General features: G+C 49.3%; 1 protein-coding gene across 3 annotated transcripts in view; it reads left to right on the forward strand.

Moving 5' to 3' along the window:
- Window positions 1-16755, forward strand: part of LOC140464178 (glutamine-rich protein 2-like) — a 114374-nt gene that overhangs the window by 60771 nt on the left and 36848 nt on the right. For all 3 annotated transcript variants that reach the window (XM_072559009.1, XM_072559011.1, XM_072559012.1), the window contains 6 exons: window positions 1744-1833; window positions 1926-2271; window positions 4090-4139; window positions 6377-6441; window positions 9748-9838; window positions 12054-12251. In XM_072559009.1, the coding sequence (XP_072415110.1) occupies window positions 1744-1833; window positions 1926-2271; window positions 4090-4139; window positions 6377-6441; window positions 9748-9838; window positions 12054-12251 (840 nt within the window). The remainder of the gene's footprint in view (window positions 1-1743; window positions 1834-1925; window positions 2272-4089; window positions 4140-6376; window positions 6442-9747; window positions 9839-12053; window positions 12252-16755) is intronic.

Here is a 16755-nt window from a genome sequence, read left to right on the forward strand (position 1 = left end):
GTGAACAGTTTTATACAGAATTAATTAATTGCAGCAAGAAATGTTGTGACAATGCTGTTTAAATAGCTGTAAATTAGTCGCTATTATTTTTAAACTAACTTGTATAAAACCATTTTGCTGTGTTCATGTTCTGACTCTCTGTGATATTTAGTTGGTTAATTTGAGGCTGTACAAACAATGACTGCAGATGCTGGAAACCAGATTCTGGATTCGTGGTGCTGGAAGAGCACAACAGTTCAGGCAGCATCCAACGAAAATTTGAGGCTGTGCCTAAACATTGAGACAGCCCCCCAGTGCCTGCCCCATTAACCCAAAATCAGTCTTCAAAAAAAACAACCAGTCTCCTCATCTTCTTCATATCCGATATCATTAACTCTCTCCCTTTTGTGTACCTTAGACTTAGCACAATTGCCTGCTAACCTTTTATTTCTGTTTATTAATTTGATGTAGGGGTCAGCACTTATTGCCCATCCTAGGACAGATGTCAGAGGTAGTTTCTTTACTCAGAGAGTAGTAGGGACGTGGAACGCACAGCCTACATCAGTAGTAGACTCACCAATGTTAAGGGATTTTAAATGGTCATTGGATAGACAATATGGATGAAAATGGAATAGTGTGGGACAGATAGGCTTCAGATTGGTTCCACATGCAACATTGAGGGCCGAAGGGCCTGTACTGCGCTGTAATGTTGTATGTTGTATGTCCCTAGTTGCCCCTTGAGAAGGTGGGGGTGAGCTACCTTCTTGAACCGCTGCAGTCCATGTGCTGTAGGTTGACCCCCAATGTCAGTAAGGAAGCAGTTCCAGGATTCTGATCCAGCAATGATGCAGGATTCCATCGATTAAATGGCACAGAGATAGCCATTCAGCCCAAGCAGGCCCTGCTAGTTGATGCTTGACTTGACTCCCCTCTTTTGTTTCCCCATCCATGTGACTGGAACCTTCTCTTCCCTTTCCTTTCTCCTCGCATGCATGTATACCATTCACTTCTGTTATTGCCTGTGACAGCAAGCCCCACCTTCCCACCATTCTCGTGGTAAAGAGAACAGGGATATATTCCCCACCACTGATGGTGTGTATCCTGCACGTCCTGCTGTTTCCAGCACACAGTGGCACAGCTCCCAGTTTTGGAGACTGTTATCGAGGAACCTTAATGTGTTTAAATTAAGATGCTGTAAAGTTTGTGGGTAAGGAGCTGAAATCATGAGATAGTTTGACTTCCCTGGAAAGAGACAGGTCCCTCATGGGAAAAGGGGTGTGGGAGCCCAGCACTATTGACTTGTTTATAGTTTCTAAATTGGTTCTACCCCATATCTCATCAAGACCATGTTAATTCGAGCTGCAATGATTGGGTTTCAACGTTAGTTAATTGTTTTCATTTATTCACGGGATGTGGTTATTACTGACTGGAGCAGCATTCATTGGCTATTCCTGATTACCCATTGCTGTGGGTCTGGAGTCACATGTAGGCCAGACCAGGTAAGGATGGCAGTTTCCTTCCCTAAAGGACATTAATGACCAGCAGGGTTTTTTGATAATGAGCAATGGTTCCATGGTCATCAGTAGGTTCTTAATTGCAAATTTTTTAAAGTCAAATTCTAATTCCACCATTGAACCGGGATTGTCAGAATATTCCTAGGTCTCTGAATTGGTGCTGTTGTGTAGTCACTGCTGAGTGAAGGTAGGGATGATTATTGAGCATGACTCACTAGTGTATAACTAATTCTCTTGTATTTATCTCCAGAATAAAACTCCAGAACAATTGCAGCAGTTTGTCAGTTGGAAGACGCTCCAAACCACCCTTGTGGATGACCCAGAGGATTCTTCAGATGATGTAAAACATTTATTGTAGCGTTGTTTTTCAGTTACTTGTCCCAGTGAAAGAAGACTCACTTCTGAAATGCTTCTTTTTACTTTTTAAAACAGATTGATTTGTTTCCAGCAAGCAAAGACACTGACAAGACTCCCCAGGCTCCAAATGTTATAGCTGAAACCTCAGATAAACCAGTGATTCCTGAAGATGTTGGCAGGAAACCTGTCCCCGTGAAAGTTGAGACTTCAGCTCCAACCAAACAGACACACTCTAGTGAAAAATCTTTGAGAAAATTGGAAATTGAACTGATGGATTCGGCTGCATTCTTGGTGACTGAGGATGAAAATCAGCTTCATCCAGATGTTGTATTAGCTCTTCAACACATTCGACATGTGACCAACACCCAACCTGCTTTGATTCAGCGAGTAACTGTTCTAGAAAAGTCCTTAGCAGACCTAGGTGAGTGCTGGAGTATGATGACCAGTCCACTTTCAACCTGGGGTAGCAGGACATACAACATGAACCAGTCTGATTTGTTTTTGATTGCTGGTGTTCACTCCCTCGGACCCTCCTTCTCCTTTATTCACTCTGTACCTTGGCTGGGGGTAGGTTTGGAGTGAGCTCCACATGATGAGGCAGCTGTCCTATCACTTCTGCACACGGTGACACACGGTGTTATTGGAAGTACACTCACTTGCTTGTGTGGTTTGTGCTGAGCTGAGGTCCAGGGTTGGAAGCTCAGAAAAACAATTGTAAAAAGATTATTTTAAATTTGTCATATTTACTTTGCAAAATCGAGTAATGAGATTTGTAAAAGTGACCATTATTCAGTTTAACAAATCAATAACAAACATTTTTTTAATGTTTTGAAGCTTGGTCTTGACGGAAAGGATCTTTTGGGTTGGGTTTGGAATTTGGTTATTTCCTCTCCCGCTGCTAAGACTGGAAGATTCCCTTCTGTAAAGGGCGTATACTTACAAACACAAGGCTGTCATTATCTGTGACTGAGAATACGGTGGGGTTTGTGTCTGTGTCCCTGACGTTATCCTCTGAGTCACTCGCCCACAAACTTTACCAGCAAGTCACAGTTCCTGGTTAAGTTGTCTGCTTTTGCTCCGTTTTATTAACCTGCTGTCATTGAGACTGTCTGATATGGAGGTCTAGTTAAATTCCACTCACCCAGTTAAAGGCCCAACAATCAGCTTACCCCAGGAAGTGAGTTTCATAATTCACGACACATTCTAAAGTTTAGGAACAAGGGGATTTATGCTCAGTGATGATTTAGGAGACTGCCCATTGTCCGAGACATGTATGTGTTTATTTTACCCAAGCGGAAATAAACTTTAAGATTGAATAGCCACCTTCTCCTGATTGGGCATCATTTCTATTGCACATAGTTTTCACCATTCACCAGGCAAGGTGTGTCATAAGCTTTAGTCTGTTTCACTCTACACGCGTAGGAGTACAGTCATATTGCAATACATCCTTGATCAATTCATCCCTGATCATATTACAGTGCTGCCCGGTCACATTACTATCATGGTCTCTGGTCAATTTTCCTCAGCTCTGGGTATGGTCTTGCTGTAAACCTGTGTGAGGACACACACACACACACACAGACACACACACACACAGACACACAGACACAGACACACACACTCGCACTCACACACACAGACACACACAGACACACACACACAGACACACACAGACACACACAGACACACACACACACACACACACACAGACACACACACACACACACACACTCGCACTCGCACTCACACACACAGACACACAGACACACACACAGACACACACAGACACACACTCACACTCACACACACAGACACTCACACTCACACACACACAGACACTCACACTCACACACACACAGACACTCACACTCACACACAGACACACTCACACAGACACACACACACACAGACACACACACTCGCACTCACACACACAGACACACACAGACACACACACAGACACACACAGACACACACTCACACTCACACACACAGACACTCACACTCACACACACACAGACACTCACACTCACACACAGACACACTCACACAGACACACACACACACAGACACACACTCACACTCACACTCACACACAGACACACACTCACACACACTCACAGACACACTCACACACATGTACACACACACACACGTACACTCACACCATCTATCTATTATGTCATTCTAATTCAATATCACTATTTATTTCTGTATAATTCCTTTAAATCTGTTGCAGTGTCAGGCCATGAGATTGGGAAGGGAACTGATTTCCAGCATGCTGCTGAGGTAAGTGAAGATGTTTCTGTGAAAATAATGCAAGGCTTTGATGTCACATCAATTCAATGTGTTTCCATTTCAGTTTTACACTCTAATTGCAAATCACATTCTATCATTATTCAGCTGCCTGAAATGTTTCATTTGACATGATGGTTTATTTAAATATTTCTAGAGAAATAGTAGCAGGAAGTCTGAAACAGGCAATACAGAGACACCATTCCATAAGAGTCCTCTCAACTAAAAACAAACAATGTAGAAAGAGAACAAAGCTATGGGGAATGGGGATGGTGGAGAGAATCTAACAAATATACCCATTCAATCAAACAAACATCAAATTATTTATGGCATTTCCCCTGTGAAGGTCATGTTGATATTGTTGTGAATAACTATATCCTCAAGGTTACATTGGTACAAATGATGATGTAGTCATCATTTCCCATGTTCAGTAAATATTCCTGATCTTTGAAAACCATTCCACGTATCTGCTTCCCAGAAACAAAGTAGTGGAGAGCTTATGAAATCTTCAGCTCAGAGACCACAGTATTGTCTTCTGTCAGTGCCGACTCCATCAGCACTCACCCTCCAACAGTGCCCACTCCCTCAGCACTGACCCTCCAACAGTGCGGCGCTCCCTCAGCACTGACCCTCCGACAATGCCCACTCCCTCAGCACTGACCCTCCGACAATGCCCACTCCCTCAGCACTGACCCTCCGACAGTGCGGCACTCCCTCAGCACCGACCCTCCGACAGTGCCCACTCCCTCAGCACTGATCCTCCGACAGTGCCCACTCCTTCAGCACTGATCCTCCGACAGTGCCCACTCCCTCAGCACTGACCCTCCAACTGTGCCCACTCCCTCAGCACTGATCCTCCGACAGTGTGGCACTCCCTCAGCACTGACCCTCCGACAGTGTGGCACTCCCTCAGCACTGACCCTCCGACAGTGTGGCATTCCCTCAGCACTGACCCCTCCGACAGTGCGGTATTCCCTCAGCACTGACCCTCCGACAGTGCCCATTCCCTCAGTACTGACCCTCCGACAGTGCGGCGTTCCCTCAGCACTGACCCTTCAACAGTGCCCACTCCCTCAGCACTGACCCTCCGACAGTGCGGTACTCCCTCAGCACTGACCCTCCGACAGTGCCCACTCCCTCAGCACTGACCCTCTGACAGTGCGGCATACACTCAGCACCGACCCTCCGTCAGTGCGGCACTCCCTCAGCACCGACCCTCCGACAGTGCCCACTCCCTCAGCACTGACCCTCTGACAGTGCGGCACTCCCTCAGCACTGACCCTCCGACAGTGCCCACTCCCTCAGCACTGACCCTCTGACAGTGCGGCATACACTCAGCACCGACCCTCCATCAGTGCGGCACTCCTTCAGCACTGACCCTCCGACAGTGCCCACTCCCTCAGCACTGACCCTCTGACAGTGCGGCACTCCCTCAGCACCGACCCTCCGTCAGTGCGGCACTCCCTCAGCACCGACCCTCCGACAGTGCAGCACTCCCTCAGCACTGACCCTCCGACAGTGCCCACTCCCTCAGCACTGACCCTCTGACAGTGCGGCATACACTCAGCACCGACCCTCCGTCAGTGCGGCACTCCCTCAGCACCGACCCTCCGACAGTGCCCACTCCCTCAGCACTGACCCTCTGACAGTGCGGCACTCCCTCAGCACTGACCCTCCGACAGTGCCCACTCCCTCAGCACTGACCCTCTGACAGTGCGGCATACACTCAGCACCGACCCTCCATCAGTGCGGCACTCCTTCAGCACTGACCCTCCGACAGTGCCCACTCCCTCAGCACTGACCCTCTGCCAGTGCGGCACTCCCTCAGCACCGACCCTCCGTCAGTGCGGCACTCCCTCAGCACCGACCCTCCGACAGTGCAGCACTCCCTCAGCACTGACCCTCCGACAGTGCAGCACTCCCTCAGCACTGACCATCTGACAGTGCGGTTCTCCCTCAGTTCTGCATTTGAAGATTTAGTCTTGAGTTCATGATCAAGTTTCTGCATTGAGTGTTGTATCCTGAACATTGGGATTTGGGAAGTTAACATTTCTGGAATGGTGGCAGGATAAGATGTTTGGTGGGGGATGCTGGGATTTATGATTTTTTTCCGTTAATATTGTTTACAAAGAGTTCTCTGTGCTTTCTGTGTGATGACAAACTGACTGTGGGCCGTCAGCTAACGAATCCTCTCAGGTTGTGACAGCTTTCACCTTTATCTTGGTCCTTAGACACCAAGAGACGCTGAGGAGCTGAAGTCAAAAGAAGACATGAGAGCCCAAATCTCATCTCTCAGGTAAGGGTACACCTTAGTGGGGAGCCAAGATTCTAGCTCACGTGGTATGAACACTTGGGTGGGTCATTAACCATTGACCAGTCACTCTGGGGTCCAAAGAGTGATGGAGACTTGATTGAAGTGAATTGAAAGTGGGTGTGTGGAGTTAAGGGGCAGATGAAGAATAATTTTCTTTCATGGGACACATCCAGGGTGGTGGTGCTGGAAGACACATTTGGGGCATTTAAGGGACTTTTAGATAAGTGTATGTTTATGCAAGGAATGATGGGATATGGACCAAGGGCAGGCAGAAGGGATTCGTTTAATTTAGCGACATGTTGTGGGCTGAAGGGTTCATTCCTGTGCTTTACTGTCTGATGTTCTAAGTCAGGATGGTGAGTGTCCTGGAGGGGAACATGCAGGGGCTGGCGTTCCCATGTATCTGCTGCCCTTGTCCTTCGAGATGGAAATGGTCATGGATTTGGAAGGTGCTGTCTGAGGATCTTTGGTGAATTTCTGCAGTGTATCTTGTAGATAGTTCACACTGAGTGTTGGTGGGGGAGGGAGTGGATATTTTTGGATGTGGTGCCAGTCAAGCAGGGGCTGCTTTGCCCTGGATGGTATTGAGCTTCTTGAGTGTTGTTGGAGCTGCCCCCATCCAGGGCAAGTGGGGAGTATTCCATCCCACTCCTGACTTGTGCCTTGTGGATGGTGGATAGACTTTGGGGAGTCAGGAGGTCAGTTGCTCACCACAACATTCCCAGCCTCTGACCTAGCCTTTAATCAGAGTTTTTATGTGGTGAGTCCAGCTGGATCATATGCTGGTGTTCAAAGTTTGTGAGGAGATTTGTAGCTCGGGTGCTCGTTGTTGTGGTTCTGTTCGCCAAGCTGGGAATTTGTCTTGCAGACGTTTTGTCCCCTGTCTAGGTGACATCCTCAGTGCTTGGGAGCCTCCTGTGAAGCGTTTCTGTGCTGTTTCCTCCCGCATTTATAGTGGCCTGTCTCTGCCGCATCCGGTTGTCAGTTCAAGCTGTCCGCTGTAGTGGCCGGTATATTGGGTCCAGGTCGACGTGTTTGTTGATAGAGTCTGTGGATGAGTGCCATGCCTCTAGGAATTCCCTGGCTGTTCTCTGTTTGGCTTGTCCTATAATGGAAGTGTTGTCCCAGTCGAATTCATGTTGCTTGTCGTCCGTGTGTGTGGCTACTAAGGATACCTGGTCGTGTCGTTTCGTGGCTAGTTGGTGTTCGTGTATACGGATCGTTAACTGTCTTCCTGTTTGTCCGATGTAGTGTTTTGTGCAGTCCTTGCATGGGATTTTATACACTACATTGGTTTTGCTCATGTTGGGTATCGGGTCCTTCGTTCTGGTGAGTTGTTGTCTGAGCGTGGCTGTTGGTTTGTGTGCTGTTATGAGTCCTAGTGGTCGCAGTAGTCTGGCTGTCAGTTCAGAAATGCTCCTGATGTATGGTAGTGTGGCTAGTCTTTTGGGTTGCGGCATGTCCTCGTTCCGTTGTCTCTCCCTTAGGCATCTGTTGATGAAATTGCGAGGGTATCCGTTTTTGGTGAATACATTGTACAGGTGTTCCTCGTCCTCTTTTTGTAGTTCTGGTGTGCTGCAGTGTGTTGTGGCCCTTTTGAATAGTGTCCTGATGCAACTTCGTTTGTGTGTGTTGGGGTGGTTGCTTTCATAGTTCAGGACTTGGTCTGTGTGTGATCTGTAGTGTGGTCTGTAGCTATTCTTACTGGAGTCAGGATCTGGTGGGTGAGTCTGACCCACCTGGCACATGGATGACGAACACTCCATCATTATTGGGAGCATAGTTGACTGTTAATGGCTACTTGGGAAAATCAGCTGTCCCGAAAGTTGATGGACATAGCAGCTTTGTGGTGGACATAGCAGCTTTGTGGTGGACATAGCAGCTGTGTGATGGACATAGCAGCTTTGTGGTGGACATAGTAGCTTTGTGGTGGACATAGTAGCTTTGTGATGGACATAGCAGCTTTGTGGTGGACATAGCAGCTTTGTGATTGACATAGTAGCTTTGTGATGGACATAGCAGCTTTGTGGTGGACATAGTAGCTTTGTGATGGACATAGCAGCTTTGTGGTGGACATAGTAGCTTTGTGGTGGACATAGTAGCTTTGTGGTGGACATAGCAGCTTTGTGGTGGACATAGCAGCTTTGTGGTGGACATAGCAGCTTTGTGGTGGACATAGTAGCTTTGTGATGCAGTCATACCTTTGGTTTTTGTCTGCATTCTGCACCCATTCTAGTTTAACAACATGCAGGTAGACACGAACTGTACACAGTATTCCAAAAGTGGCCTCACCAATGTCCTGTACAGCGGTAACATGATATTCTCACTCTGATATGCAATGGTCTGAGTAATAAAGGCATGTGTACCAAATGCCGTCTTCACCACCCTGTCTATGTGCAACTCCATGTGAACCTGCACCTCTGGGTCCCTCTGTTCAACCACACTCCCCTGGGCCCTACCATCAACTGAGTTAGTCCTGCTCTAGGTTGCCTTACTAAAATACAACACCTTGCATTTATTGAGATTAAACTCTATCTGCCACTTCTCAGCCCATTTAATCACGATCTGTCCAAAATCTTAGATAGCCTTCTGCACTGTCCACTATATCACCAATTCTAGTGCCATCTGCAAACGTACAAACCATCCCTCTTATATTCTCATCCAAATCATTTATATAAATGACAAACAATAGTGGTCCCAGAACCCATCCTTGTGGTACACCACTGATCACGGGCCTCCCAGTCCGAAATACAACCCTCCACCACTACCCTCTGGCTTGGAGGTAGGAGATAATTTTGTAGCCAGCTGGCCAACTCTCCTTAGATCCTGTGTGATCTAACCTTACTGAAGAAACCTTGTGGAATACTGTGGAAAGCCTTGCTAAAGTCACCAATTCATTGTCCACCAAAGATGAGATAGCCTTGTAAGCCCCAGGCCACTCCCACCACCTGCCTTACATTGAGCCAAGCCCTCCCTCTCAGAGGTGGGACCTCTTCAGTTCCAATAAAACTCTGGCCTTTGCCTCTCTGTTAAATACTCTTTACAATCACAGTTTTTAAGTCATGTGCTTTGTGGGGATTTCAGATTTTAGACCCATCTTTCCAGCTGTGACGAAGAGCCACACCAAACTGAAATGTTAACTCTGTTCCTCTCTGCACACATACTGCTGTATTCCCCTTGCATTTTGTGTTTATTTCTGTTCCATTTTGATCTGATTATAATTGGTTTGTTTTAATCAGCTTTCATGGAAGCATCTTTTGATTATTTAATCTCTTTTTTTCCAATCAGGGACATGGTGAAAAATATTGATGAGGAATTGAAAGAAATACGCAAATTTCAGCAAACAAGCAGCAAAGACCGGGGCGAGATGCAGAAACAGGTCAGAAAACTGGGCTTTGGGGAACAGTGGGATATAAAGGAAAAACATGGAAAAATCATGGGGTGTCATGGGTAAATGGAGCAACAGTAGAGTTTATGGGGGCAGAATATTCTTTAGTAGCAAGAGATTGGCAAGTGTGAATGTTCTAAGGGACCTGGGTATCCTTTACCTGAGTCTCTGCTGCGGAGCTGTCAAACCATTCAGAAGGCAAATAGTCTGTTGACCTTCTTCAGAAAGGGATTGTAGGCCAAGGGTCAGGTTGTCTTGTTGCAATTGTTTAGAGTTTTAGTGAGAGCTCTCCTAGAGGAGTGTGTTCAGTTCAGTCTCATCATCAAAGGAAAGGATTGAAATGACACTGAGGGAGTGCACTGGAGGGTCAACAGATTAACCTACTGTTCCAAAGAATGAGCGGGATCTCACTGAAAATTACACAATTGTTCTGGGATGTGACAGGATTGATGTGGATGGGATTGTTCCCCCAGCTGGTGGAACCAGATTTAGAATGAAAGGTCACAGTCTCAGGATAAGGGCAGGCCATTTAAAATTGAGTTCCACAGGGAATTGTCACTCAGAGGATGGTGAATTTTTGAAATGGTCTACCTGAGAAGATTCCTGGGTTAGGCAGAGAGAGGGAAATCAGTCAATGTTTCTGCTCCTCATCACTAGGCAGTAATCCCAGGGTTAGAGAGGGGGAAATCAGCCAGGGATCCTGCTCCTGATCACTATGCAGTGATCTCTGGATTATGTAGACAGGGGGAAACTACTAGATGTAATATAATTGATTTACAAAAGATCTTTGATAAGGTCCCACATTAGGCAACTCAATGCGACTAGAGCTTATGGTGTTGGAGATTGTATATATGTATTAGTATGGATAGAAGATTGGTCAACTGTTCGAAGACAGAGTTAGGATAAGGGGCATTTTCAAATGGCAACCTGCAATGGTGTACCCCCCCCCCCAGGATCAATCAGTACCGAGAGCCACAACCAGGTACAATATATATTCATGAGGAAGGGAAAATGTTCTATCACCAAGTTAGTGGATGACACAAAAACAGGTGGAGAGGCAAGTAGTGATGATGGCACAGAGTCTCCACACAAATATGGACAGGTAACGTGAGTCTAGTGATATAGTGCAGGAGAAATGTGGGATTATGCATTTTTGCAGAGATAATCACAGGTCTTCATATTATTTGAATGAACAAAGACAGCAGAAAACTGCAGTCCAGAAGGATTGGGGAGTTCTGATGCATGAATCAAAAAAAAGCTAGCATCCAAGTTCACTGGGTAATAAGGAAGGTAAATAAAATATTGGCCTCTATTTCAAAGGAAATAGAGGGTAAGATTAGGGACAGTTTTCTTAAGCTATAGGAACACAGATCAGACCAGAGCTGAGATTCTGTCAGCAGATCGGAGTCCCCTATCTGAGGAAAGATAAACTGGTGTTGGAGGCGATTGGAGAGAAACGTCACCCAGCTGATCCTGTGTTTGGAGGGAGGAGACTCAGCCTGGACTCTTTGGAGTTTAAAAGAATGTGAGGCGACTTTACTGAAACATGGGGGAGCTGAGAGGGTGGACGCAGAAAGGTTATTTCCCTGTGTGGGAGAGAATAGAACCAGACAACATAATCTCAGAGGATAGCATTGCTCATTGAAGACTCTTCACTCAGAGGATACTGAATCTGTGGAATTCTTTATCCCAGAAGGCTGTCAAAGCTGGGTTTTATTAAATGTATTTGGGACTTAGAGAGACAGATTTTTAATCAATGAAGGAGTTAAAAGTTTTGGGAAAAAGGCAGGAAAGTAGAATGGAGGATTATCAGATCAGCCATGACCTCACTTGATGGGCAGAATGGCTGACTTTTCTTCGGTATGTTATGATTTCGGGGAGAGGGGAACTCAGGCAGAATTCCTGCTCCTGATCACTATCTAGTCACCCCTGGGTTGGGGAGGGGGAATTTACTTGCACAAACAAAGTGCCAGGACCGACTGTCTCTCCCTGTCAGATATTTCTGTGTCACTAGTGGAACCCTGTGTTAAAGTTGCCCTGGTTCAGAGCTATAACAGCGTGATGAAAATTGATGCATCTGAGTGTTCAGACTCGCTCTCAGAGCGGAATATGCTCCAATCTTCTCGTCAGGAGCTGGTCTTGGGTGTGATGGCTGCTTGTTGCAGGATGTGGCTGTGAAGTAATTCTGTCTTGTGTTCCCCATCAGTTGGATAAGTTGGGGCCAGTCCTGGAGAAAATCATGAGCTCTTCCTGTGCCCTGCTGGGAATGAGCCTGGGTCTGGAGACTGAAGCCACCTGCCCGGTCTGTAGTTTAGATGTCAGTCGAGATGCCAGTAACCTGTGTCAACGTTTCCAGAAGCTGCAGGATACAGTTAACAACCTTGTAGACTCAACAGAAGGCAAGGTACAGTATTGGGATGGAGCAGGGAAAGCTGCTGCTGTATTAAACACAATCGACTATTACTTCCACCTTCACTCGACCAGAGCCACCTCCATGGCTCACAAACAAAAACAGAAATTGATGGAGATCTGGCAGTATCTATAGAGAGAGGTCAGAGTGAACGTTTTGGGCCAGGTGACCCTTCCTCATTATTTTTTCCCTCAGTCAGGAAACAAATAGAGATGAAGAGTTTTACAAGTGAAGGTGTCTGTGTGGTAACAGGATTGCAGAAATGTTCCACACAACAACGGGCATGACTGAGGAAAGTGGAGAGCTGTGCAATAGTCCAGGAATTCAGCTGCAGCTATGATCGGTTTCTAATGAGCTGGACTGGACATCACATCCCATCGACAGCTAAAGATCCACTGAACAGGGAACGTGCATTCAGTACATCGGTCCGATACTGGCCCCGAGATAAAACAACTCCCGTGTCCCCCAGCATTCCAATACCCCAGGACTCCAGTACCCCAATACCCCAGGACTCCAGTACCCCAATACCCCAGGACCCCAGTTCCCCAGTACCCCAGGACCCCAGTACCCCAATACCCCAGTAACCCAATACCCCAGGACTCCAGTACCCCAATACCCCAGGACTCCAGTACCCCAATACCCCAGGACTCCAGTACCCCAATACCCCAGGACTCCAGTACCCCAATACCCCAGGACTCCAGTACCCCAGTACCCCAGGACTCCAGTACCCCAATACCCCAGGACTCCAGTACCCCAGTACCCCAGTACCCCAGGACTCCAGTACCCCAATACCCCAGGACTCCAGTACCCCAATACCCCAGGACTCCAGTACCCCAATACCCCAGGACTCCAGTACCCCAGTACCCCAGTACCCCAGGACCCCAGGACCCCAGTACCCCAGTAACCCAATACCCCAGTACCCCAATACCCCAGGACTCCAGTACCCCAATACCCCAGGACTCCAGTACCCCAATACCCCAGGACTCCAGTACCCCAATACCCCAGGACTCCAGTACCCCAGTACCCCAGGACTCCAGTACCCCAATACCCCAGGACTCCAGTACCCCAATACCCCAGGACTCCAGTACCCCAATACCCCAGGACTCCAGTACCCCAGCACCCTAGCACTCCAGTACCCCAGCACCCCAGTACCCCAGGACTACCCCAGTATCACAGCACCCCGTACCCCAGCACCCCTTTACCCCAGTACCCCAGTACCCCTGCACTCCAGTACCCCAGTATTCCAGCACTCCAGTACTCCAATACCTCAGGACTCTAGTACCCCAGTACTCCAGCACTCCAGCACTCCAGCACCCCAGCACCCCAGCACCCCAGCACCCCAGCACCCCAGCACCCCAGCACCCCAGCACTCCAGCACTCCAGCACTCCAGCACTCCAGCACTCCAGCACCCCTGCACTCCAGCACCCCAGTACCCCTGCAGCCCAGAACTCCAGTACCCCAGTAATCCAGTACCCCAGTACTCCAGACCCCCAGTACCCCAATACCCCAGTACCCCTACAGCCCAGAACTCCAGTACCCCAGAACTCCAGTACCCCAGAACTCCAGCACCCCAGTACTCCAGCACCCCAGTACTCCAGCACCCCAGTACTCCAGCACTCCAGTACCCCTGCACTCCAGTACCCCTGCACTCCAGTACCCCTGCACTCCAGTACCCCTGCACTCCAGTACCCCTGCACTCCAGTACCCCAGGACTCCAGTATCCCAGCACCCCAGTACCCCAGGACTACCCCAGTATCCCAGCACCCAGTACCCCAGTACCCCTGCACTCCAGTACCCCAGTTTTCCAGCACTCCAGTACTCCAATACCTCAGGACTCTAGTACCCCAGTACCCCAGTACCCCAGCACTCCAGTACCCCAGCACTCCAGTACCCCAGCACTCCAGTACCCCAGCACTCCAGTACCCCAGCACCCCAGTACTCCAGTACTCCAGACCCCCAGTACCCCTGCACTCCAATACCCCAGCATTCCAGCACTCCAGCACCCCAGTACACCTGCACTCCAGTGCCCCAGTACCCGAGTTCCCCAGTACCCCTGTACTCCATTACCCCTGCACTCTACCCCAGTACTCCTGCACTCTACCCCAGTACCCTGTACCCCTGCACTCCAGAGCCCCAGTACCCCATTACTCCACTACTCCCGTACCCCAGCACTCCAGTACCCCAGTACTCCAGTACTCCAGTACCCCTGTCCCCCAGTACCCCTGTCCCCCAGTACCCCTGTCCCCCAGTACCCCTGTCCCCCAGTACCCCTGTCCCCCAGTACCCCTGTCCCCCAGTATTCCAGTACCCCAGGACTCCAGTACCCCAGGACTCCAGTACCCCAGGACTCCAGTACCCCAGGACTCCAGTACCCCAGGACTCCAGTACCCCAGGACTCCAGTACCCCAGGACTCCAGTACCCCAGTATTCCAGTACCCCAGGACTCCAGGACTCCAGTACCCCTGTACCCATGTACCCCTGTACCCATGCGCCCCAGTACTCCAGTACCCTGTGCCCCTGCACTCCAGTACCCCAGTACTCCAGTACCCCAGTGTTCCTGTACCCCTGCACTTCAATACCCCAGTACTTCGGTACCCCTGCACTCCAGCACTCCAGTACTCCAATACCCCAGGACCCCAGTACTCCAGGACCCCAGTACTCCAGGACCCCAGTACTCCAGGACCCCAGTACTCCAGTACCCCTGCACACCATTACCCCAGTACCCCTGCACCCCAGTACCCCTGCACCCCAGTACCCCTGCACCCCAGTACCCCTGCACCCCAGTACCCCTGCACCCCAGTACCCCTGCACCCCTGTACCCCAGTACCCCAGTGCTCCAGTACACCAGTATTCCAGCACTCCAGTACTCCAATACCCCAGGTCTCCAGTATCCCAGTACCCCTGCACTCTACCCCAGTACTCCAGTACCCCTGCACTCCAGTACCCGAGTACCCCTGCACTCTAGTACCCCAGTACCCCAGTACTCCACTACCCCAGAACCTCTGTACCCCTGTACCTCATTACTCCAGTACCCCAGTACCCCTGCACTCCAGTACCCCAGTACCCCTGCACTCTAGTACCCCAGTACCCCTGCACTCTAGTACCCCAGTACTCCACTACCCCAGTACCACAGAACCCCAGTACCCCAGTACCCCAGTGCCCCAGCACTCTAGTACCCTAGTACTCTACTACCCCAGTACCCCAGTACTCCAGTACCCCAGAACCACAGTGCCCCAGTACCCCAGTACCCCTGCAGCACAGAACTCCAGTACCCCAGTACTCCAGTACTCCAGACCCCCAGTACTCCAAAACTCCAGAACCCCAGTACTCCTGTACCCCTGCATTCTAGTACCCCAGTATCCGTGCAATCCAGTACACAAGTACCCCAGCATTCCAGCACTCCAGTACACCTGCACTCCAGTACCCCAGTACTCCAGTACCCCTGTACCCCAGTAACCCTGTACTCTAGTACCCCTATACCCCAGCACTCCAGTACCCCAGCACTCCAGTAACCCTGTACTCCAGTACCCCAGCACTCCAGTAACCCAGTACCCCTGCACTCCAGTACCCCAGTACCCCTGCACTCCAGTACCCCAATATGCCAGCACTCCAGTAACCCTCTACTCCAGTATCCAGTGCTCCAGTACCCCAGCACTCCTGTACCCTAGTAACCCTGTACTCCAGTACCCCAGTACCCCTGCAATCTAGTACCTCAATATCACAGTACCCCAGCACTCCAGTACCCCATTATTCCAGCACTCCAGTACTCCAATATCTCAGCACTCCAGTACTCCAGTACCCCTGCACTCTAGTACCCCAGCACCCCAGTACCCCTGCACTCTAGTAACCCTGTACCCCAGTAACCCTGTACCCCAGTAACCCTGTACCCCAGTACTTCTGCACCCCAGTACCCCTGCACTCTAGTACCCTAGTACCCTGTACCCCTGTATTCCAGTACCCCTGTATTCCAGTACCCCAGCACTCCAGCACTCCAATACCCCAGTACCCCTGCACCCCTGTACCCCAGCACCCCTGTACTCCAGTACCCCAGCACTCCAGTATTCCAATACCCCTGCACCCCAGTACCCCTGCACTCCTGTACCCCAGTACCCCTGCACTCTAGTACTCCAGTACCCCAGTACCCCTGCACATCTGTACCCCATAACCCTGTATTCCAGTACCCCTGTATTCCAGTACCCCTGTATTCCAGTACCCCAGCACTCCAGTATCCTGTACTCCCGTACCCCTGCACTCCTGTACCCCAGCACTCTAGTACCCCAGTATTCCGGTACTTGAGTACAGATGGCAATAAAATCTAATAATCTAATTTAAGCAAAATCTCCAGGCATGAAAGCTAAACCTTCCATCTCCCTCTTTGCCAAAGTCTTTATCCCAAGTCTCTGTCCCCCAGCATCCAATCCTGTTACAGACTGGGCTCCTTATTTGTTCTCCCAAACAGAGTCATTATTTGAAGATCCTGATCAAATCTCTCCTTCT

The sequence above is a fragment of the Chiloscyllium punctatum genome, chromosome 39, assembly GCF_047496795.1.
Source record: "Chiloscyllium punctatum isolate Juve2018m chromosome 39, sChiPun1.3, whole genome shotgun sequence".
Taxonomy (NCBI): Eukaryota; Metazoa; Chordata; class Chondrichthyes; order Orectolobiformes; family Hemiscylliidae; genus Chiloscyllium; species Chiloscyllium punctatum.